Source organism: Rutilus rutilus, assembly GCF_951802725.1.
Source record: "Rutilus rutilus genome assembly, chromosome: 8".
NCBI lineage: Eukaryota > Metazoa > Chordata > Actinopteri > Cypriniformes > Leuciscidae > Rutilus > Rutilus rutilus.
The window spans coordinates 1,277,545-1,300,637 of record NC_140222.1 but is presented as its reverse complement, the minus strand read 5'-3'; the positions used below and the strand labels follow the sequence as shown (position 1 = coordinate 1,300,637).

At 37.7% G+C, this 23,093-nt stretch overlaps 2 protein-coding genes across 3 annotated transcripts in view; both read left to right on the top strand.

Moving 5' to 3' along the window:
* nbl1 (NBL1, DAN family BMP antagonist) overlaps positions 1 to 8,948 on the top strand; it is a 17,727-nt gene extending 8,779 nt beyond the window's left edge. For both annotated transcript variants that reach the window (XM_084417191.1, XM_084417190.1), the window contains one exon: positions 8,519 to 8,948. In XM_084417191.1, coding sequence (XP_084273317.1) covers positions 8,519 to 8,716 — 198 coding nt within the window. In that variant the 3' untranslated portion in view covers positions 8,717 to 8,948. The remainder of the gene's footprint in view (positions 1 to 8,518) is intronic.
* A 94-nt stretch (positions 8,949 to 9,042) lies between these two features.
* tmem88bl (transmembrane protein 88b-like) lies at positions 9,043 to 19,210 on the top strand. Its single transcript, XM_084417188.1, has 3 exons — positions 9,043 to 10,943; positions 13,109 to 13,391; positions 18,285 to 19,210. Exons 2-3 carry the CDS (start codon positions 13,110 to 13,112, stop codon positions 18,510 to 18,512), a joined length of 510 nt encoding a protein of 169 aa, XP_084273314.1. The 5' UTR covers positions 9,043 to 10,943; position 13,109; the 3' UTR covers positions 18,513 to 19,210.
* The last annotated feature ends 3,883 nt before the right edge of the window (positions 19,211 to 23,093 follow it).

Genomic DNA, 23,093 nt, shown 5'->3' with positions numbered 1-23,093 from the left:
ATAGTGAAAATTACAAATTTCATATTTGTAGTAATAGTGAAAATGACAGATTTCATATTTGTAGTAATAGTGAAAATGACAGATTTCATATGACAGATTTCATATTTGTAGTAATAGTGAAAATGACAGATTTCATATTTGTAGTAATAGTGAAAATGACAGATTTCATATTTGTAGTAATAGTGAAAATGACAGATTTCATATTTGTAGTAATAGTGAAGGAGGGAATTTCATATTTGTAGTAATAGTGAAGGAGGGAATTTCATATTTGTAGTAATAGTGAAAATGACAGATTTCATATTTGTAGTAATAGTGAAGGAGTGAAGTTCATATTTGTAGTAATAGTGAAAATGACAGATTTCATATGACAGATTTCATATTTGTAGTATTAGTGAAAATGACAGATTTCATATTTGTAGTAATAGTGAAGGAGTGAAGTTCATATTTGTAGTAATAGTGAAGGAGTGAAGTTCATATTTGTAGTAATAGTGAAAATGACAGATTTCATATTTGTAGTAATAGTGAAGGAGTGAAGTTCATATTTGTAGTAATAGTGAAAATGACAGATTTCATATTTGTAGTATTAGTGAAAATGACAGATTTCATATTTGTAGTAATAGTGAAGGAGTGAAGTTCATATTTGTAGTAATAGTGAAGGAGTGAAGTTCATATTTGTAGTATTAGTGAAAATGACAGATTTCATATTTGTAGTAATAGTGAAGGAGTGAAGTTCATATTTGTAGTAATAGTGAAAATGACAAATTTCATATTTGTAGTAATAGTGAAAATGACAGACTTCATATTTGTAGTAATAGTGAAAATGACAGATTTCATATGACAGATTTCATATTTGTAGTAATAGTGAAAATGACAGATTTCATATTTGTAGTAATAGTGAAGGAGTGAAGTTCATATTTGTAGTAATAGTGAAAATGACAAATTTCATATTTGTAGTAATAGTGAAAATGACAGATTTCATATTTGTAGTAATAGTGAAAATGACAAATTTCATATTTGTAGTAATAGTGAAAATGACAGATTTCATATTTGTAGTATTAGTGGAAACGACAGATTTCATATTTGTAGTAATAGTGAAAATGACAGATTTCATATTTGTAGTATTAGTGAAAATGACAGATTTCATATTTGTAGTAATAGTGAAAATGACAGATTTCATATTTGTAGTATTAGTGAAAATGACAGATTTCATATTTGTAGTAATAGTGAAAATGACAGATTTCATATTTGTAGTATTAGTGAAAATGACAGATTTCATATTTGTAGTAATAGTGAAGGAGTGAAGTTCATATTTGTAGTAATAGTGAAAATTACAAATTTCATATTTGTAGTAATAGTGAAAATGACAGATTTCATATTTGTAGTAATAGTGAAAATGACAGATTTCATATGACAGATTTCATATTTGTAGTAATAGTGAAAATGACAGATTTCATATTTGTAGTAATAGTGAAAATGACAGATTTCATATTTGTAGTAATAGTGAAAATGACAGATTTCATATTTGTAGTAATAGTGAAGGAGGGAATTTCATATTTGTAGTAATAGTGAAGGAGGGAATTTCATATTTGTAGTAATAGTGAAAATGACAGATTTCATATTTGTAGTAATAGTGAAGGAGTGAAGTTCATATTTGTAGTAATAGTGAAAATGACAGATTTCATATTTGTAGTATTAGTGAAAATGACAGATTTCATATTTGTAGTAATAGTGAAGGAGTGAAGTTCATATTTGTAGTAATAGTGAAGGAGTGAAGTTCATATTTGTAGTATTAGTGAAAATGACAGATTTCATATTTGTAGTAATAGTGAAGGAGTGAAGTTCATATTTGTAGTAATAGTGAAAATGACAAATTTCATATTTGTAGTAATAGTGAAAATGACAGATTTCATATTTGTAGTAATAGTGAAAATGACAGATTTCATATGACAGATTTCATATTTGTAGTAATAGTGAAAATGACAGATTTCATATTTGTAGTAATAGTGAAAATGACAGATTTCATATTTGTAGTAATAGTGAAAATGACAGATTTCATATTTGTAGTAATAGTGAAGGAGGGAATTTCATATTTGTAGTAATAGTGAAGGAGGGAATTTCATATTTGTAGTAATAGTGAAAATGACAGATTTCATATTTGTAGTAATAGTGAAGGAGTGAAGTTCATATTTGTAGTAATAGTGAAAATGACAAATTTCATATTTGTAGTAATAGTGAAAATGACAGATTTCATATTTGTAGTAATAGTGAAAATGACAGATTTCATATGACAGATTTCATATTTGTAGTAATAGTGAAAATGACAGATTTCATATTTGTAGTAATAGTGAAAATGACAGATTTCATATTTGTAGTAATAGTGAAAATGACAGATTTCATATTTGTAGTAATAGTGAAGGAGGGAATTTCATATTTGTAGTAATAGTGAAGGAGGGAATTTCATATTTGTAGTAATAGTGAAAATGACAGATTTCATATTTGTAGTAATAGTGAAGGAGTGAAGTTCATATTTGTAGTAATAGTGAAAATGACAGATTTCATATTTGTAGTATTAGTGAAAATGACAGATTTCATATTTGTAGTAATAGTGAAGGAGTGAAGTTCATATTTGTAGTAATAGTGAAGGAGTGAAGTTCATATTTGTAGTATTAGTGAAAATGACAGATTTCATATTTGTAGTAATAGTGAAGGAGTGAAGTTCATATTTGTAGTAATAGTGAAAATTACAAATTTCATATTTGTAGTAATAGTGAAAATGACAGATTTCATATTTGTAGTAATAGTGAAAATGACAGATTTCATATGACAGATTTCATATTTGTAGTAATAGTGAAAATGACAGATTTCATATTTGTAGTAATAGTGAAAATGACAGATTTCATATTTGTAGTAATAGTGAAAATGACAGATTTCATATTTGTAGTAATAGTGAAGGAGGGAATTTCATATTTGTAGTAATAGTGAAGGAGGGAATTTCATATTTGTAGTAATAGTGAAAATGACAGATTTCATATTTGTAGTAATAGTGAAGGAGTGAAGTTCATATTTGTAGTAATAGTGAAAATGACAAATTTCATATTTGTAGTAATAGTGAAAATGACAGATTTCATATTTGTAGTAATAGTGAAAATGACAGATTTCATATGACAGATTTCATATTTGTAGTAATAGTGAAAATGACAGATTTCATATTTGTAGTAATAGTGAAAATGACAGATTTCATATTTGTAGTAATAGTGAAAATGACAGATTTCATATTTGTAGTAATAGTGAAGGAGGGAATTTCATATTTGTAGTAATAGTGAAGGAGGGAATTTCATATTTGTAGTAATAGTGAAAATGACAGATTTCATATTTGTAGTAATAGTGAAGGAGTGAAGTTCATATTTGTAGTAATAGTGAAAATGACAGATTTCATATTTGTAGTATTAGTGAAAATGACAGATTTCATATTTGTAGTAATAGTGAAGGAGTGAAGTTCATATTTGTAGTAATAGTGAAGGAGTGAAGTTCATATTTGTAGTATTAGTGAAAATGACAGATTTCATATTTGTAGTAATAGTGAAGGAGTGAAGTTCATATTTGTAGTAATAGTGAAAATGACAAATTTCATATTTGTAGTAATAGTGAAAATGACAGACTTCATATTTGTAGTAATAGTGAAAATGACAGATTTCATATGACAGATTTCATATTTGTAGTAATAGTGAAAATGACAGATTTCATATTTGTAGTAATAGTGAAGGAGTGAAGTTCATATTTGTAGTAATAGTGAAAATGACAAATTTCATATTTGTAGTAATAGTGAAAATGACAGATTTCATATTTGTAGTAATAGTGAAAATGACAAATTTCATATTTGTAGTAATAGTGAAAATGACAGATTTCATATTTGTAGTATTAGTGGAAACGACAGATTTCATATTTGTAGTAATAGTGAAAATGACAGATTTCATATTTGTAGTATTAGTGAAAATGACAGATTTCATATTTGTAGTAATAGTGAAAATGACAGATTTCATATTTGTAGTATTAGTGAAAATGGCAGATTTCATATTTGTAGTAATAGTGAAGGAGTGAAGTTCATATTTGTAGTAATAGTGAAAATGACAAATTTCATATTTGTAGTAATAGTGAAAATGACAGATTTCATATTTGTAGTAATAGTGAAAATGACAGATTTCATATGACAGATTTCATATTTGTAGTAATAGTGAAAATGACAGATTTCATATTTGTAGTAATAGTGAAAATGACAGATTTCATATTTGTAGTAATAGTGAAAATGACAGATTTCATATTTGTAGTAATAGTGAAGGAGGGAATTTCATATTTGTAGTAATAGTGAAGGAGGGAATTTCATATTTGTAGTAATAGTGAAAATGACAGATTTCATATTTGTAGTAATAGTGAAAATGACAGATTTCATATTTGTAGTAATAGTGAAGGAGGGAATTTCATATTTGCAGTAATAGTGGAAACGACAGATTTCATATTTGTAGTAATAGTGAAGGAGGGAATTTCATATTTGCAGTAATAGTGGAAACGACAGATTTCATATTTGTAGTAATAGTGAAGGAGGGAATTTCATATTTGTAGTAATAGTGGAAACGACAGATTTCATATTTGTAGTAATAGTGAAGGAGGGAATTTCATATTTGTAGTATTAGTGGAATATTTGTAGTAATAGTGAAAACGAAAAAAAATAATATTGAAAATGGTAGAAATTGTAGAAATACTGAATCCAAATTGTCACTATTGCATTTCTGCATTTTTCCCTATTCCAGTAAAAATATGATCATGTAGTCACAATTTAGATTGAGTTATAATGCAATTCTCACTATTGCAAATTGTCCCAAATTTCATAAATATTGTGACTATATGATCCTACTTGTGCTGCACTCGTGAAACTGCATGAACACTACAGAAGTCCTGCAGTTTGTTGTTGTGTGTGAGTTTTCTGGCATTCTCAGAATCCATCATGTCCACTGGAGAACACGCGCGTCACTGTTAGCTTCTGTTAGCACTGTTAGCTTCTCGTTCCGCTGGAGTGATGAATGTGGCGTGTGGCGGACTGTAACACAAGAGCTGCGAGAAAACCACAAATACCTATTTAACATCAGCGTAATGATGGATGGACTCGCGAGAGACTCTTTATGAGGCGTGTTGAAAGACAACAAACACACTCATCAGTCTTGCGCAGAGAACACTGCGTGTTTTAACTGAGTGTGTGTGTGTGTGTCGGGTTTGTGTATTTACAGTATTTAGCAGTGGGCTTTAGTTCTGCCCTCTAGTGTTGGAGTTTATTTAGCTTTGCCTGGCAGACGACGGGAATGTTTGACCACCAGTGTGTGTGCGTGTGCGTGTGTGTGTGTGTGTGTGTGTGATATGTCAGCATATGAAAATAATGTCTTTGTTTGCCCTGGTTCTCACCCGTGGAGATCTGAGAATCGCTGTATTGACATTAACTGAACGTTCTGACGCACAAAGAATGTTGGACTTGAAAAGCTTTTGCTATATTTACGTGCTAACATCATGTTCTGGTTCTCTGTTAGCGTTAGCCGCGGACTCAAAGGGGCCGCTCTCTGCTACTTATTATGTTCTTTTATACAATCTGGTTTTGATAGAGAGCAGTTCATGTTCTGTGAATAAAACAGACCGAGGCTTGTGTTGACAAAGACCTGCAGTAATGTGACAGGACCTGATCTGACCCTGAACGCTCACTTATAGTAGACTAGCGTTAGCCTGTCGTTACACAGTGTGCTAACCAGAGCCATGCAGGGTCAGTCTCATTTAAAGCCAAACATTGATGTTTAATTTCAGATTTCACTCTGTTTGCTTGTTGCAACTAGGGTCTTTCTTTTTCCAGGAGAGTTTGTTGGTTGACAGTGAGAGTTGTACTGTTTGTTTCTAGCCGATAAAAATATCTTCTAAGAACGTTTTGTTATGAAAACGTTATTTCTGAATGCTCTAAATATCCAGTTTTTTAAATGTTTTATGCGAACGTTAAGGGAACGTTCCATTGTATAATTCTGCAAACATTATGGGAACGTTACTTAAGAACGTTCTGAAACAAGAAGTAACATTTAAAAAACGTTAGACGAACGTCTAACTAAAAAACACATTCCATGAACGCTGAATGTTTTTATGCTAATGTTTTGAGAACATTATTACACACCAGATAACTTTGAACAAACGTTCTATTAATGTATATTATATTAATTTATAACATTGAAAGAACGTTCCCTGTTCGCTGGGTAGTCAGTCAGTGTTTAGCGTAGTCTAGTTAAAGTCCCCCTGTGGTGTAAATCCAGCTTTTAATGTTGTTTGTGTGTCTATGTGGTGTTTTTAATGTGCTTTAAGACAAAGCATGTGTAAGTTCATAAGTCGACACCATTGCTGAGTATTTCCTCCTTAAAACTGCAGTGAACCAAAGACAGTCTCAAACACACGCTTTGAAATCGCTGGTGTTTCTGACGTCACAAACTACCTTGTAACCAATCAGATCAATGTAAGGATGTAATTTTGGTGATCAAAGATGCGTTTTAAAGGAAAGAATTATTGACAACAACATCATTCTTGAAGCAAAAAGCCTGTTTTTCTGATGCATACAGTCAAAAGTAGCCGTGCGTTTTGACACTCCTTTGCCAGCCATGTATTAACATAAAAACTTGTTGTTCTCTTCATTTGCATTACATTTATTCATTTAGCAGAGGCTTTTATGCAAATGAGGAGTATCAGCACAAGCGTTGTGTCCAAGCGCAGCCTCCCAGTCTCTCTCTCTCTCTCTCAACACTGAGTGATTAAACTGCAGTTCATCCACTGGCCACTAGAGGCTGCAGAAGAGACTCATAAACCCCCATGTTAATATACCCAACTTTACAGCAGAAACACATGTTTACAGTCTGGGGCAGAAAGTGGTTCTGGTCTATAAAGCTGATGTTGCTCTTCATGACGACTGTGAGGGGGTGAATTTTTTTTTATAACTCATCTGTTTAAATTATATTAAGCCTTAAAGTTCTGCATAATTAAGGGCGTGGCCACATGAGTGACAGGTGGATTGCCGCTGATGTCACTGCTAGCCGTTTGTCTGCTAGCTTTGGCGTCACGTCACCTCAGCTAATCCGCCTCGCTGCACGTTTTCGTTTATCCGGGAGCGACGCGCGGCCAAGATGGCGACGGCCGGCTCCGCCCACTTTGGGCTTCAGAAACGCTCTTCAGAAACACTACGGGTGACATCACTGTGACGACCTCTGCTGTTGATTCTGGGAATTGCTGTTGGTACCTGAGCCCACTAATCACCTCAATAGACAGTCAACTGGAAGCACCTGTGTTCGTGCCTTAGGCTACGTTCACACTGCAGGCTGAAACGACCCAATTCCGATTTTTTTGCCCCTATGCGACCTGTATCTGATCTTTTCATGACAGTCTGAACGACACAGATCCGATCTTTTCAAATGCGACCCAGGCCACTTGGGTATGTGGTCCTAAATCCGATACATATCCGATCTTTTGAAATGCGACTTCAGTCTGAACGGCCAGGTCGCATGTATCCGACCCGCACGTCATTGAAACGCGAAAAACATCATAATTCTGCATTGAAGTAGTCGTCGGTTTGAAAACGGACTGCATATTCGTCGAGCTGAGGTAAATCTGGCGAACGGGTCGACCTCGACGAGCCCATTAATAAAAAAATAAAATAAAAAAAGAAGCCCACGGCCATTATAAATACGTTATGTTAACTTATTTGTGCTGAATCTGATATTAGATAGGTCAGCGGCTGCTGTCTGGCTCTTGTATAACGGTCGCTGCGCGCGCTCGTGTGTGTGTGTGTGTGTGTGTGTGTGAGAGAGAGAGAATCACAGTTAACTTAGTTAAAGTTTAGCTACTTCCGCAAATAACAGGTGACGTCGTTGTCCGTTGAGTACTCTTCTGCGCATGCGGGTCACTTCTGGGTCATTTCACGTTCACACAGGAGATCACAAAAGGTCGCATTTAATTGGAAATGTGAACGGCCTTGCAAAAAAATCGAATTTTTTCAAAAAATCGGAATTGAGCATTAAGCCCTGCAGTGTGAACGTAGCCTTAGACGCGGCTTAAGAGATCACCAATTCACCAGAGAGAGGCATTCTTTGCTTTTGGACTTGGGTTGTGTTGTATTTGCATTTACATTTCTACTTCAACACTGCATTATATTTCAACCCTGCATCTTGCTTTACACACTGACCTTACTGATAAATAAAGAAACATTGTTATTTTATGGTTGTTTCCATTTTATTATTTAGTGTTGCCTTATTTTGTAATTAAATAAATATAATTTTTGGGCCTATATTTTGGTTTTCGTGTGTCCCTTGTTTTTGTTGCTTCCCTTGAGCCAAGGGTCGTAACATCACACACACTACGAACATATTTATATACAGTCTATGATCTCCGACTCTCACCGATCAGATCACACTGACTGTGTGTGTGTGTGTGTGTGTGTGTGTGTGTGTGTGTGCAGGTGACCCTGGACTGCGCCGACAGTGATGAAGCCCCGCGCGTGGATAAGCTAGTGGAGCGGATCCTGCACTGCAGCTGCCAGTCGTGCAGTAAAGACAGCGGCCAGGAGGGGGCGCTAGTGCAGATCTACCCGTCAGAGCTGTCAGACGACACACAAACACACGCGCATTCAGACACACACACGCCCGAGGCCGGGTGACCCCGACTCTCGCTCTGTTCACAGCACTTTTACACCTAGAGATCATGACACTAATCCAGACTTTAGCACAATCACTGAAGCCTCAGCCAGCTCTGTGAACACACACACACACACACACTCCACTTTATATCACTGACACATTTACACACGACCAGATCCATATATACACGTAATGTAGCCTACAGGAACACATGTGTGTCACTTGTTTAATCACAATAAAATGTGAAATCACCTCACGTGTGAAGGTTTCTTCTTAGACACAGCCGTTCAAAAGTTTTGGATCGGTAAGATTTTAATGTTTTTAAAAGAAGTCTCAGATAAATGCTGTGTTTTTTTTACTTTCTATTCATCAAAGAATCCTGAAATAAAAAAGTAAATAACTGTTTTCAACACTGATAATAATCATAAATGTTTCTTGATCATCAGATCCTCATATTAGAGTGATTCCTGAGGGAAGACTGGAGTAATGATGCTGAACATTCAGCTTTGATCACAGGAATAAATTACACTTTACTTTACTGTACATTCACACAGAAAACAGCTGATTAACATTGACATAATATTTCACAATATTACTGTTTTTTGTTGTGGTATTTTTAATCAAATAAACGCAGCCTTGGTGAGCAGAAGAGACTTCTTTTAAAAACATTAAAAATCTCACCGATCCAAAACGTTTGACTGGTAGTGTACATCCTACAGCAGCGTAATTATATGCATTTGCAAAAAGCATATATAATTATATGTAAAAATAGGCTTTGTTTTATTTATGAAGCGTTTTTCACAACACATCCTCCTTTAAGCCCCAGCGAGCGAGCCAAATGTCGCACAGTAAGTGGTTTATGAGTAATAGTTGATGTATGTACTGCATTGATGTAGTTACAGTGATTTTCAGATGAAAAGGTCAGTGTTTGCCATGGGAACCGTCAGGGACGCTTTCTGACCCACATTTACAAGGAAATTACAGGAAGAACAAGAGCTTGTGTGTGTTATAAAGCCAAGAAACACACACACACGTGATCGTGACGACTTTCCTCTGATTTCTGTTGTGTTTGTTTTGAACAATTTTTTTTTTATCCTCACACAAACATTTCAGCATTTCTACATTATTATTATATTTTGACGTCATGGCTTCAGTTGACCAGCAGGTGGCGCTATGAGCATGTGTGTGTTTTTTATACATAACTTTTCACCTAATTTTGTCTTTTTCCATCCGCTCTGCATATTCATATTTGTTTTGCCCATTTCCCCTTTTTGCTTTTGTTATTAGCCATTGAGTGCTGGCTAGGCTAGCCAACAAACCAGCTAAATGTGGTGCATTTTCTGTCAAGCTTCTCCACAAAGTGTCTTGTGATCAGCACTAATTAGCTTCCTTCCACTGTAAGCAATTAGCTGCAACACAGCCAACTTAGAAAGTCACGACTCAAAGAAAATCGTGAGTTTCCACCCTGATAATTATGTTCTTGTGAGAGTCTTCATCTCATGTTGTGTTCCAGAGTTTGTTTTGTTTCCTCAGAAATAAACCCTTATTAAACCCTAAAGTCCTGAATGATTGATGATTATTATCAGACATGTATCTCAGCTAACAGGAACGATATCGCAATATTCTCTCAAAGTTATGAACAAACGTTCTTCCTGTAACATTAATATAACGTTCGTTCACAGTTATCTGGTCCTTAATAATGTTCTCAAAATGTTAGCACAAAATATTAATACATCGTTCATGGTGCGTTTTAGTTTGACATTCATGAACATTAAAAAGCAAAGTTACCATAATCAAGAAAACACTTTTTAAAAACTGAATGAATTGAACTGTCAGAAATAATGTTTTCATAACTTAATGGGAACATTAGCAAAACGTTAGAAACGTTATTTCGACATTCTTACAAACTTACCACAGTAAACATGGTTTTACTACCACAGTTACCACAGTAAAACTTGATATTAACATCACCACTGTCATAAAATATGCAAATGTTTTAAAGCTTCTGATAGAGTTTGATGAGATAACATTCATTTGTTATTGTTTTACTCTATAGTCAACAGAAACTTTATGGTATTTTGGTGGAAACTAATTTATTTTAAAAAATTGAACCTTTTATCCATCCGCGTCCTCAGATAGATCTCTCTCTCTCTCTCTCTCTCTCTCTCTCTCTCTCTCTCTCTCTCTCTCAGTGTGATGTGTGTATCCTCTGGATAACGGGATAAAATCACCTCAGCTCTACATCAGGTAAGACGCTGGAAACTTCTTCCTGTAGCCTACTCCTGTAATCTCTGAGTTTTGTCTTTATTTCACCTCTTTTTTCTCAAGCTGTTGTTATATTCGCTCCGACGACACGGATCCAGAGGGTTTTCGGGTGTTCAAACACACTGTGTCTCAATACTTATTATGAGCATCTCGGGCAGTTCAACCGATTCCGTGAAATGCCGTTAACTCGGAACGCGCCAAAAAGACGCTTAAATAATGCGCGCGAAAAGTGTTTATTCAGTTGTGCTCTGATTCCCAAGTCTTCGTTCGGGAAGTGTCCCAACTGACTAGAGATAATCAATCAATCAATCAATCAATCACACACACAGTTGCATGTGTTTAAACGACATCGTCAGGTTTTGGTTTTAATGCTAACGAATTCTCAAAGAACTCTGTTTATTGAAATATAATGTTTATAGTGCTATATAGAGTATACAGTATTGTGAAATCAGTTAAATCAAATCTACTTATGTTGTATAGTGAGGCAACGCCCTCGAGTAATGGCTTTGAAATAACTTTTCTGAATGATGTTTGGGTTATGTTGCATTGTGTGTCATTAATAAAAAACAAAACATTCAGTTCTAAAATATCATAATTTCCATGAACCTACTATCACTTCAAGCCCTGCTTTATTAATGAGTTTGATCATATGTTTCATTTTGTGTTTAGTATCTGTGTACAGAAACATTGATCTGTTGTCGCTCTTCTCTACATCTTTATTGTCGTAGTTGTTATCTCAATACATTGTGTTTGTTCCTTCAGAAGGGCAGAAAAAATGTTTTTACATTTCTCAAATGTGTTTAGCTGTTTGTTGTCTGCAAATAACAACATTAATATAAGTGTATGTATGTATATGTACAGTCAGATCCTTTTTTCCATCATTCAGGAAAGGATCTCTATGTAATATCATTCACATCAGTAGCATCTCCAGCTACTAGATACTAGATTCTGATTAAACAAACAAATCCGATTTCATCACTTGAAAACTATGTTTTGTATGTGAACAGTGGATTTATGTGAAGTGTGAATAAACCCACTGTTAGGTCGTTTCAGATTGGTTTTATTAGCATGACAACAAAAACAGGGCAGGGCCCGTTCACACCAAGAGCACTGACTTTAGGGTTCAACACCAACTTATTATCGTTATAGTTAGTGTGGACTATTTAGTCAGAGTTTAAGGCCCGTTCACATCAAGAATGATAACTATAATGATAACTACATTAGTGTCCGCGATATCGTTCTGTTTGCTGCAGTTTTGTCGTCTGTCGCTTTAAATGCTCGAGCTCTTTAAAGCAGGATGGATTCTGATTGGCTGTCAATGTTTTTATGGTTCATCAGAGGGAAAAAATCGTTCTGATATCGTCATATCGGTATAGTTGTAAGTGTCTACTTTTAAATGTTGAACGATTTTTAAAACTATCTTTATTGTTATTGTTAGGTATGAACAAAACTACAAATATAAAAAGCTTGTCAATAATTATTTAAAAAAGTTTACATTTCGATTCACGGTCTCCAAGGGCTGCCAAAACGTTAGAAGTGGGAGGAGCCACTTTTACTAAAATGGCTTTAACTTGTGATTGGAATTAGATATTTTCACCAAACTTGACATACCCTTGTAAAAGTTCATTCTGGGGTCACGTGAAAAAGCACGCTGCGACTCGCCACTTGGTGGAGCTATAACATGAAAAAAAAATGTCTATAACTACGCGAACCTGAGTCTGATTGGCCTCAAAAATTCGCATGCGGTGTCTTTGTCCAACGTGCCAAGACTGTCTTTGAGGACATTCGCGTATCTCAAAAAATGGCAATGAAATTATTAGACAAGGTTAACGGAGGCCGATCAGAAAAAAAAATATCGAAACTCTTTGGTCATTTTTTTGAGAGAGATGCTAATGGTCTTGTCCGATTCAATGATCTATGCTAAGCTATGCTAAAAGTGGTACCGGCAGTCCCGGAGATCGGCTGAATGGATTCGAAACCGGTAAAACTCAACTGTTTAACTCTGGGGGAGTTATAAAATGAGCCTATTTCCCCAAAAAAGTGGAGTATCCTTTTAAGAGAGAGACTAGGAGGTTGCCGCTTGGTGTGAACAAAACTACAGATATAAAAAAATAAACATTAACATATGTGTGTGTGTGTGTGTTGAGAATGTGTGGTATGGCGGTGCTGTTAGATGACGGTAGCGGTGATGAAGACTTTGACGTGTGTGACGGGGTCCGGATGCTCGCTCCTCCTCCTGTGGCTCAGTGTGACGGTGGGGTCTGGGGGCCTCGGCGGGGCCGATGCGAGTGTGTGTTGTGGACGCTGGTCCTGCTGCTGTGGGACGCTCTGCTGCTGCTGGTGTGTGTGGGGCTGATGGTCCTGGTGTTCAGTGTGATTCTGCTGCCCGCCGGCCTGCTGCTGTACGCCGGGTTTCTGTGCCACTCGCGGGTACGTATACACACACACACACACACACTTTCTGTGCCACTCGCAGGTACGTATACACACACACACACTTTCTATGCCACTCGCGGGTACGTATACACACACACGCGCGCGTGCGCACACAAACACATAATATCCTGTAGCGCTGCACGATTAAGACAAAAATCATATTTGTCGATTATTCCCTTGAAATTGTAATTCACCCTTCACAGAGAGTTTGATTGACAGGTGATCTAACCAATCAGAATCACAATCAGAATCCACCATTTTTTTCCAACAAAGCAGTCAGGAGAGTTAGTAGATTAACGTTGGAGGATTTGAACTTGAAAAACGGAGTGTACTGACGTCTTTCCACGGTTGAAACAACATACCTTCTGATGTTCATTCATGTTTTTTTGATGTTTTATAAATGAACTAGAAGGAAGAGATGATCGGTTCACGAGACGCTTTAACTGAGGCTCTACAGCGATCTGTCACACACATTAAAGAGACACAAAAAGTATTTTTTGTTAAAATTTCTTTAAAAAATGGCCAAACTTGAAAGTTGAGACTTTTTTCATATCAAAAGTACCCCGGTCTGTCCTGTCTGTGAGTCAGTGTCCTCTCTGCTCCGCGATGTGTGTTTCACTGCGTGAGAACATGGTGTGTGTGAGAACGGCGTGGCTTGTCGGACATAGCAACAGTAACTAAAGGGGGCGGGTCTTTGCGAACGGTCAATTGCGATTATTAATTACAATTATTACAATTTATATTGAATGATGTTTTGAATAGCTTTATACCACTTTTTTAGGGACTGTATATATAGGCCTATTATAATAAATTTGTTTACACAAAAATAGTTCACACACACACACACACACACACACAAGTACTGTCACCCTTTACTTAACATACACATAAATTGTAAGAATGACAAACACTGATAAATAAAAAGCAGGCCGATGAGGTTCAGCTATTAAATATCAGTCCCAAACTAGCTTTTGTTAATACAGTGTTGGTATGAGCACCACAGTCATTTAAAAATATACAAAATAACACAAAGTGAAAAGAAAGTGGCATTTTGGGGTTATGGAAACAACAGTTACCATGGTGATACACAATACTCACAAGAACTGTTAATGAAACATGGAGACTGCTCCTGATGAACAGAATGAACATCATCCTGCATGCTAATCCTTCTCAGCGAACACATGACGTACCAGTAACGTGATTTATTGGTATTTTACTTTTATTTCGTGACTTACTAATTTACACAGGGTTCCCACAGGTCCTTGAAATCCTTGAAAGTTCGTGAATCTGACTTTTTTTTTTCAAGGCCCTGGAAAGTTTTTGAAAATAAACGTATATAGATACAGGTCCTTGAAAGTGCTTGAATATATTTTGTGCAATAAGTTTTCTGGAAAAAAAATCCATATTCACTCCGGTCCGCTAATGTGTTATTTCGCCAACACTTCATGGCCTATGCATACTAGCTTGCTTGAATTACGTTAGTTACGCACATTTACGCGTTACGTTAAGTGTTTCCCGCGTGAGGTACTTTGTGTTGTACGTTGCCATGACGTTCACGCGCGTACAAAACTACGATGGTACCTCAACGTTTGTTGTTGGACACAACAAATGTGTCCATTGAATTTGAGGGTATTGGACCTGGAAAGTACTTGAAAGGTCCTTGAATTTGAAGTTAACCAAGGTGTGGGAACCCTGTTTACAACGTAACGACGTTGCATGCCATATTTTCTTTTGCGCTTTATATATAGTGAAGCGATACAGCACACGCGCAGTTAAAGAGTGTGTGCTAGCGCAGTATAACGACTGACAGGAACACTTACGGCACTGGTAATTCCTATTGTTCTGGGTTTTCTGAAGTAGTCGTGATTCGCCTTTCATAACGTAACATGCTCTAAACACACCTCTTAAAGGGATAGTTCACCCAAAAAATCACACAGAGTGCCAACTTCGCCGGCGCCTTCAGCACCGCCCTAAACACGGCCGAGCCAGCGCTGGACTAATATATCTATGGAGGTATTTTTGTCATGTCAAATGTATTAATAATGCCATCAGAATGCAACCAAAGCACAGGACAGCAATAAGTAGATGGCTATAAATAATTGTAAATCTTACTAAATAAACGCCATGATGACTAGATTTTATACATGGGTTACTATGATTTTGTTTCTCCTTAGAGTTTTTTATTGAGACTTCATAGCCCAGCCACTTTTCTGGTATCGGGTGGTCTTCTGTAGGTCTTGTGTTCACGAAATGAAAAGAACAAACATACGGTCGTTTCGGTGGTTTCTTCAAATGTAAAGCTTTTAACTACAGGCGAAGGGTGCGGTAAAGTAGGTTTTATGTTGGACATTCGTTAGACATTCGCCAAGCAAATTAAGGGACTGTCTCAAAACTGCACACACACACACACACACACAAATAAGCATTCCAAGGTGCGAAACCACGCAAAGCATACTAATAAAATGTAAAGATGTGAATTAAGTGGACAACCTATTTTGCGTCAATACTGCCGACATTGTCTTTGCTGCTATATATTTATGTTTAACATAGGCCTTCCACAACTCTCTCCCCATATGTCGAATATATCACCAATGAGGCTTATCATATGTCACCTAGCAGCAGCAGCGCCACGTCAGACACGTTTCTGGTGTGCAGAGATATAGAAAACGCCACGCAACAGAAACGCCAAGTAAATCTTTCTTTTGTACCAGTTATGACAACCTCTAACTGCACAAACAATCCCGGTCTTCCTTGAAGCCATAACGATGAGTTAGTTGTTATGAATACTTGTTTGATTAACCGCTACGGTGAGCTCGCCAGTGACTGGAAGTGCCTGACCGGAAGTCTCGCACAAAATACCGTCAACTGGCTGCGTCCGTATTTCCGTTAAAAATAAGGTGAATATGACACTCTTCTTTCAGACGAACACTATCAGAGTTATATTAAAAAATGTCCTGGCTCTTCCAAGCTTTATAATGGCAGAGAATGGGCGTTTCTGTTTTGAAGTCCATAAAAGTGCATCTATCCATCATAAAAGTGCATCTGTCCATCATAAAAGTGCATCTGTCCATCATAAAAGTGCATCTGTCCATCATAAAAGTGCATCTGTCCATCATAAAAGTGCATCTATCCATCATAAAAGTGCATCTGTCCATCATAAAAGTGCATCTGTCCATCATAAAAGTGCATCTGTCCATCATAAAAGTGCATCTGTCCATCATAAAAGTGTATCTGTCCATCATAAAAGTGCATCTGTCCATCATAAAAGTGCATCTGTCCATCATAAAAGTGCATCTGTCCATCATAAAAGTGTATCTGTCCATCATAAAAGTGCATCTGTCCATCATAAAAGTGCATCTGTCCATCATAAAAGTGTATCTGTCCATCATAAAAGTGCATCTATCATCATAAAAGTGCATCTGTCCATCATAAAAGTGCATCTATCCATCATAAAAGTGCATCTATCCATGATAAAAGTGCATCTGTCCATCATAAAAGTGCATCTGTCCATCATAAAAGTGCATCTATCCATCATAAAAGTGCATCTGTCTTTGTGCAAAAGTGCAAAAGCTTTCTGATTCTTCAGAAGGAGTTCAATTCAGTTCAGCAATTGAATCTGGAGTTTCAAAGTCAAAGGGATTTTTCACCCACCGCTTGTCATCCAACTTCGCCTGGGGAAAGTAGCGGGAAAATGTCCCCATCAGTGCATCCAGATGTGACTGAGTGAGACGCGTCAGGCCAGCGACCGATTCGTTGGGCACATCGGTTTCTTCAATGCGTTTCGTCATTGTCGGGAACATATAGCAGCTCGCGGTTTAGAGTCGCAGCCGCCAGAGTTCGAGTGATTTCTGGTAATTTCGAGTGTCTGAAAATGTTGTCCTCCCGTCCTTGTAGTTTTAGATTCAGTTCGTCAGCCAGATAAGAAAGGGTTAAAAGCCATTTCTCATCACTGAACGGGCTTGCGAGAGGTGACAGTTTATCAGTAAGAAAAGCATGTATTTCATCCCTCAGTTCGTACACTCGGCTGAGCACCCTACCCCTCGACAGCCACCTCACGTCTGTACGAAAGAGTCAATGTTTGTGCTCGGCTCCCATTTCAACACACAGGGCCTCGAAAAGTCGGCTACTAAGAGCACTGCCTTTAATGTAGTTCCCAACTTTGACAGTGTCTCTCATCACTACTTCAAGCTCAGGTGGGATTCCTTTTGATGCCAACCTGAAGCACGATGAATAAAACAATGTTCTGTCCTGCTGCATCCTTAATCCTTCTGTCAACGCTGGTGATGCCTGTGCAGTTGGCCCAATCCAGACCGCATTTTGTTATGAATGCATCTAATTGTTCAAAAAGATGTGCTCCTGACGCGCTAGAAGGCAATGTTAGGCAGCACAGAGGATCTTCAAGAAATTCACCTTGCCAAATGTACCGAACACAAACAAGTAACGCAGCGCTTGATGCAGCGTAAAAATAAATTAAATACGGGCTGCTAATGTCACGCTACCGAAGATGTTGCATCATCTCAGTGAGAAAAAGAAAATGGCTGTATCAACAACACTGTGCGCAAGCTTTTTTGGGGGGGGATTATTTATTTTGCATGTATTTGAATGATTTTTCAGTGTACTTCTATTCAAAGTTATTATTATTATTAGAAAACGGAATTAATTATTTTAGTAGTAAAAAAAAAAAAAAAATCACTGGCGACCCATTTTTTAATTCTCGCGACCCAGGGTTTGAAACCCACTGAACTAACCCGTTAAGCACGCAGAATAATGCAAGTTTACTTTTTTTTTTGTAATCGCAAGGTTACGTAATCTTGTCATCCGTAATTGTAATGGCGATTATAAATTGGATGAGTTGTGCAGATCTCCTGATCTCCTGATCTCCTACAGGTGGTGGCGTCTTCGGCTCCGCTCTGCCAGTTCCTGGACGACAACAGTTGCTCCGCCCTCATCATCCTGGGCTTCGTCATGATGTCACCGCTTGTCGTGGTTGCTGCGGCGACGTTCTGCGCTCTTCTTAGGAGGCTCCACCTACTTTTATATTTTCAGCCAATCACAGGAGCCCAGTACCAAGGGCGGGGCTTGGGCTGGAGGCGGGACTTCCTCGCCTGGGTTTGACGGACAGGCACACGCACCAATCTCAGGAGTGAGTGACGTCATGGGACAGCAACGGCGTATCTGTACACGTAACACAATAATGTAACACTCGTAACACAATATATGGGAAATAACAAAACGAGGATTATGTGGAGGCTTGTTTCAGCCAAATTAATCTTTTCACATGACTGAGAAACGAATAAGAAATTCAAGAAGTAGTGTTACCGTGAACTAGTAAAATTGGGTCACACTTTATTTTACAGTGTCCTTGTTACATATGTTACATGTACTTACCATAATAAGAGTAAATTATGCATAATTACATGCAATTAACCCTCAACCTAATCCTACCCTAACCCTATAGTGAGTACATGTAGTTAATTAATATCACTCAGTACTGAAATATATAATTACACTGTAACACGGACACCTTAAAACAAAGGGTAACCTAAAATTGTAACCCTGTTACATGTTATATTTTAAACCTACTTCCGCACATGTGGAAAAGTCTGTTTGCGTGCAATATATAGCAGTGTAAAAGAAAAAGTGAATTATTAATACACTATCGCTATGAATTTATTTATTTTTTTCTGAGGATAACGAGGCGTTACAGACTTCGGTGTTACCAAACTGGTGTTACAGTGGTTTACTAGTGTTTACCTGTTGATGTTGATGTGGTTATTCATCTGTGCAGTAATGTGAATAAACCACCTGAAATCAAACATGTGCTGGACTTCATTTCCACATCACATCTGTCCCAAAAGATAAAAATATCTGGCTATTATAAATGCATGAGGCTCGGGATTAGTCCTGCTATATAGGGCACGTTACCTCATCAAGAAACTCCCGAAGAACCATAACTTCACGAGTTGTTCTTGGAGAAGTTGGAGCTCACAGGTCAGATCGACCCGAACACACTCAGCCTGTGATCTGCATATGCAAAACTCTTATCGACCCAGTGTACACTGTGATTTATCACCATGGCAACAGGCAGCGGCTGGACCTTTGCCATGGCAACGTAATGGGACGAGAGAGGGTCGAGGTAATGACGAATAATGACAGTCAGTGGAGAGAAAGATGGACAGAACGTATGGAGAGATGAGAACTACAGCTGAAAGAGTTTCTGCTGAAAGCAACAGTTCAACACTGCAGTTCAAAGCATGTGTAAGTTCATAAGTCGACACCATTGCTGAGTATTTCCTCCTTAAAGCTGCAGTGAACCAAAGACAGTCTCAAAAACACGCTTTGAAATCGCTGGTGTTTCTGACGTCACAAACTACCTTGTAACCAATCAGATCAACGTGTGATCGTCAACCAGTGATTGGAGTGAGTGGAGGCGGGGCTCATTTGCATATTCATAGAGCCGCGCATACTAAATGAGGCGAGGGTGTCGATATTTTAAGGCAAGAATATTTATTTTCAAGGAAAAAACGTTTAAATATATCATTTTGGTGATCAAAGATGAGTTTTAAGGGATACAACTATTGACTACAGGGGGACTTTAATATCTTCAGTCATTTTGCTTCTCCTGTAAATATATCTTGATTTAAAGGTGCAGTGTGTAATATTTAGCAGGATCTGTTGACAGAAATGCAATATCATAAACATAACTATGTTTTCAGTGATCTTACATAATGAAGCGTTATGTGTTTATTATCTTAGAATGAGGCGTTTCTCTCTACACACACCGCGGGTCCGCTTACATCCGCATGTTTCTACGGTGGCCCTGAGCGGACAAACGTGTTTCGTCACTATGTTGTTCTTCATGATAAGAAGCTTCAGCTAAAGTCAGCGAATAAAACACTGACACAATGATGAACAAGTCACAATAATATTCACAATAACATATCGTTTTTTTGAATAATTAAGTAAACATAATTTCTTAATTAATCTTTGTGAAGAAACCTCATTGCCTAACTGGCTACTCTCTGCTGTCTCAGACGACGACATCACTTCCTGTCGGCCACCGTAACTTCTGTTGGGTGCAGTTCACAACCTCACCACTAGATGCCGCTAAATATCACACACTGCACCTTTAAGAATGTTAGGATATTTGTGACAGGAATAACAGCAGCCTGTCAGAGTCATATTATAAAATAATGATGTAATGTAATTTTGATCATTATGACACAGTAAAGCTGTTTTCAAGTAACTAATGAAGTAATGTATTACTATTACATTTAAAACAAAATATCTTGATTTACTTTTTCAAATAAGTAACACAAGTATCTGTTCTCCCATTTATTGACTGACAGCTGTCCTGTCCTCTATTGAGGGAATCATGGGTAAGTGCATGATGGGTATTGTAGTTCTGGACTAATGTGAGCGTTTGCTCTTCTCACTGGCACAAACACACATTCAGTATTCCTCAGTATGACTAAAAACAGTGAAATGCAAACTCAGAATATTACACAAACCTGCAATAATTAAACATGTTAAAAAACACAAATATTCTTTATGTATTTAATCTTCGTTTTTATTATCCAATATCTTTTCCGCGGACCTTCAGTTTTCTGAATTGCATACCAATATGTTAAAAAGCACTTTTATCTATGACTTTATCATCTATGACTTTAGATAAAAATCGCATTTGTGTTTCATTTTTGTATTTTTATTGCTAAAGTAAGATCCAGATCATTCACTTCACTTCTGCTGTGAAAGGGACTTTACACTAACAAGCAAGCCCAGCACAGGTGACAAAAGTAAGGCAAAAGTAATGTAACACATTAAAAAGAGAGTTGTGCCTGAACGATGTTGTGAGTGGTTGCTAGGGTGTTGCTATGTGTTTGAAGTGGCATTCCAGGTAGTTTCAAGGATGTTGCTGTGCAGTTGCTTCGATGTTCTGAATCATTGTTAATGTTGCTATGCAATTGCACTGGTGTTTTGGCCAGTTTCATGGGTGTTGCTATGCAGTTGTTATGATGTTTTGAGTCATTGTTTGTGTTTTTCTAACCATGAGTGTTTCTATGCAGTTGGTGTTCTGGCCAGTTTCTAGGGTGTTGCTATGCAGCTGCTATTGTGTTTTGGCCAGATTCATGGGTGTTGCTATGCAGCTGATATAGTGTTTTGACCAGATTCACGGGTGTTGCTATGCAGCTGATATAGTGTTTTGGCCAGATTCATGGGTGTTGCTATGCAGCTGCTATTGTGCTTTGGCCAGATTCATGGGTGTTGCTATGCAGCTGATATAGTGTTTTGACCAGATTCACGGGTGTTGCTATGCAGCTGATATAGTGTTTTGGCCAGATTCATGGGTGTTGCTATGCAGCTGATATAGTGTTTTGGCCAGATTCATGGGTGTTGCTATGCAGCTGCTATTGTGTTTTGGCCAGATTCATGGGTGTTGCTATGCAGCTGATATAGCGTTTGACCAGTTTCATGGGTGTTGCTATGCAGCTGATATAGTGCTTTGGCCAGATTCATGGGTGTTGCTATGCAGCTGCTATAGTGTTTTGGCCAGATTCACGGGTGTTGCTATGCAGCTGATATAGTGCTTTGGCCAGTTTCACGGGTGTTGCTATGCAGCTGATATAGTGTTTTGACCAGTTTCACAGGTGTTGCTATGCAGCTGATATAGTGCTTTGGCCAGATTCATGGGTGTTGCTATGCAGCTGATATTGTGTTTTGGCCAGATTCATGGGTGTTGCTATGCAGCTGCTATTGTGTTTTGGCCAGATTCATGGGTGTTGCTATGCAGCTGATATAGCGTTTGACCAGTTTCACGGGTGTTGCTATGCAGCTGATATAGTGCTTTGGCCAGATTCATGGGTGTTGCTATGCAGCTGATATAGTGTTTTGACCAGTTTCACGGGTGTTGCTATGCAGCTGATATAGTGTTTTGACCAGATTCATGGGTGTTGCTATGCAGCTGATAGAGTGCTTTGGCCAGATTCATGGGTGTTGCTATGCAGCTGATATAGTGCTTTGGCCAGTTTCACGGGTGTTGCTATGCAGCTGATATAGTGTTTTGACCAGATTCATTGGTGTTGCTATGCAGCTGATATAGTGCTTTGGCCAGTTTCACGGGTGTTGCTATGCAGCTGATATAGTGTTTTGACCAGTTTCACGGGTGTTGCTATGCAGCTGATATAGTGTTTTGACCAGATTCATGGGTGTTGCTATTCAGCTGATATAGTGCTTTGGCCAGATTCACGGGTGTTGCTATGCAGCTGATATAGTGTTTTGACCAGTTTCATGGGTGTTGCTATGCAGCTGCTATAGCGTTTGACCAGTTTCACGGGTGTTGCTATGCAGCTGATATAGTGTTTTGACCAGATTCACGGGTGTTGCTATGCAGCTGATATAGTGTTTTGACCAGTTTCATGGGTGTTGCTATGCAGCTGCTATAGCGTTTGACCAGTTTCACGGGTGTTGCTATGCAGCTGATATAGTGCTTTGGCCAGATTCATGGGTGTTGCTATGCAGCTGATATAGTGCTTTGGCCAGATTCATGGGTGTTGCTATGCAGCTGATATAGCGTTTGACCAGTTTCACGGGTGTTGCTATGCAGCTGATATAGTGTTTTGGCCAGATTCACGGGTGTTGCTATGCAGCTGATATAGTGCTTTGGCCAGATTCATGGGTGTTGCTATGCAGCTGATA

Excerpts from the sequence above, each read along its gene's own strand:
- tmem88bl (XM_084417188.1), top strand. The coding sequence starts at position 13,110 with ATGTGTGGTATGGCGGTGCTGTTAGATGACGGTAGCGGTGATGAAGAC. Across the intron at positions 13,392-18,284 it reads GGTTTCTGTGCCACTCGCGG|GTGGTGGCGTCTTCGGCTCC; the intron begins GTACGTATACAC and ends GATCTCCTACAG.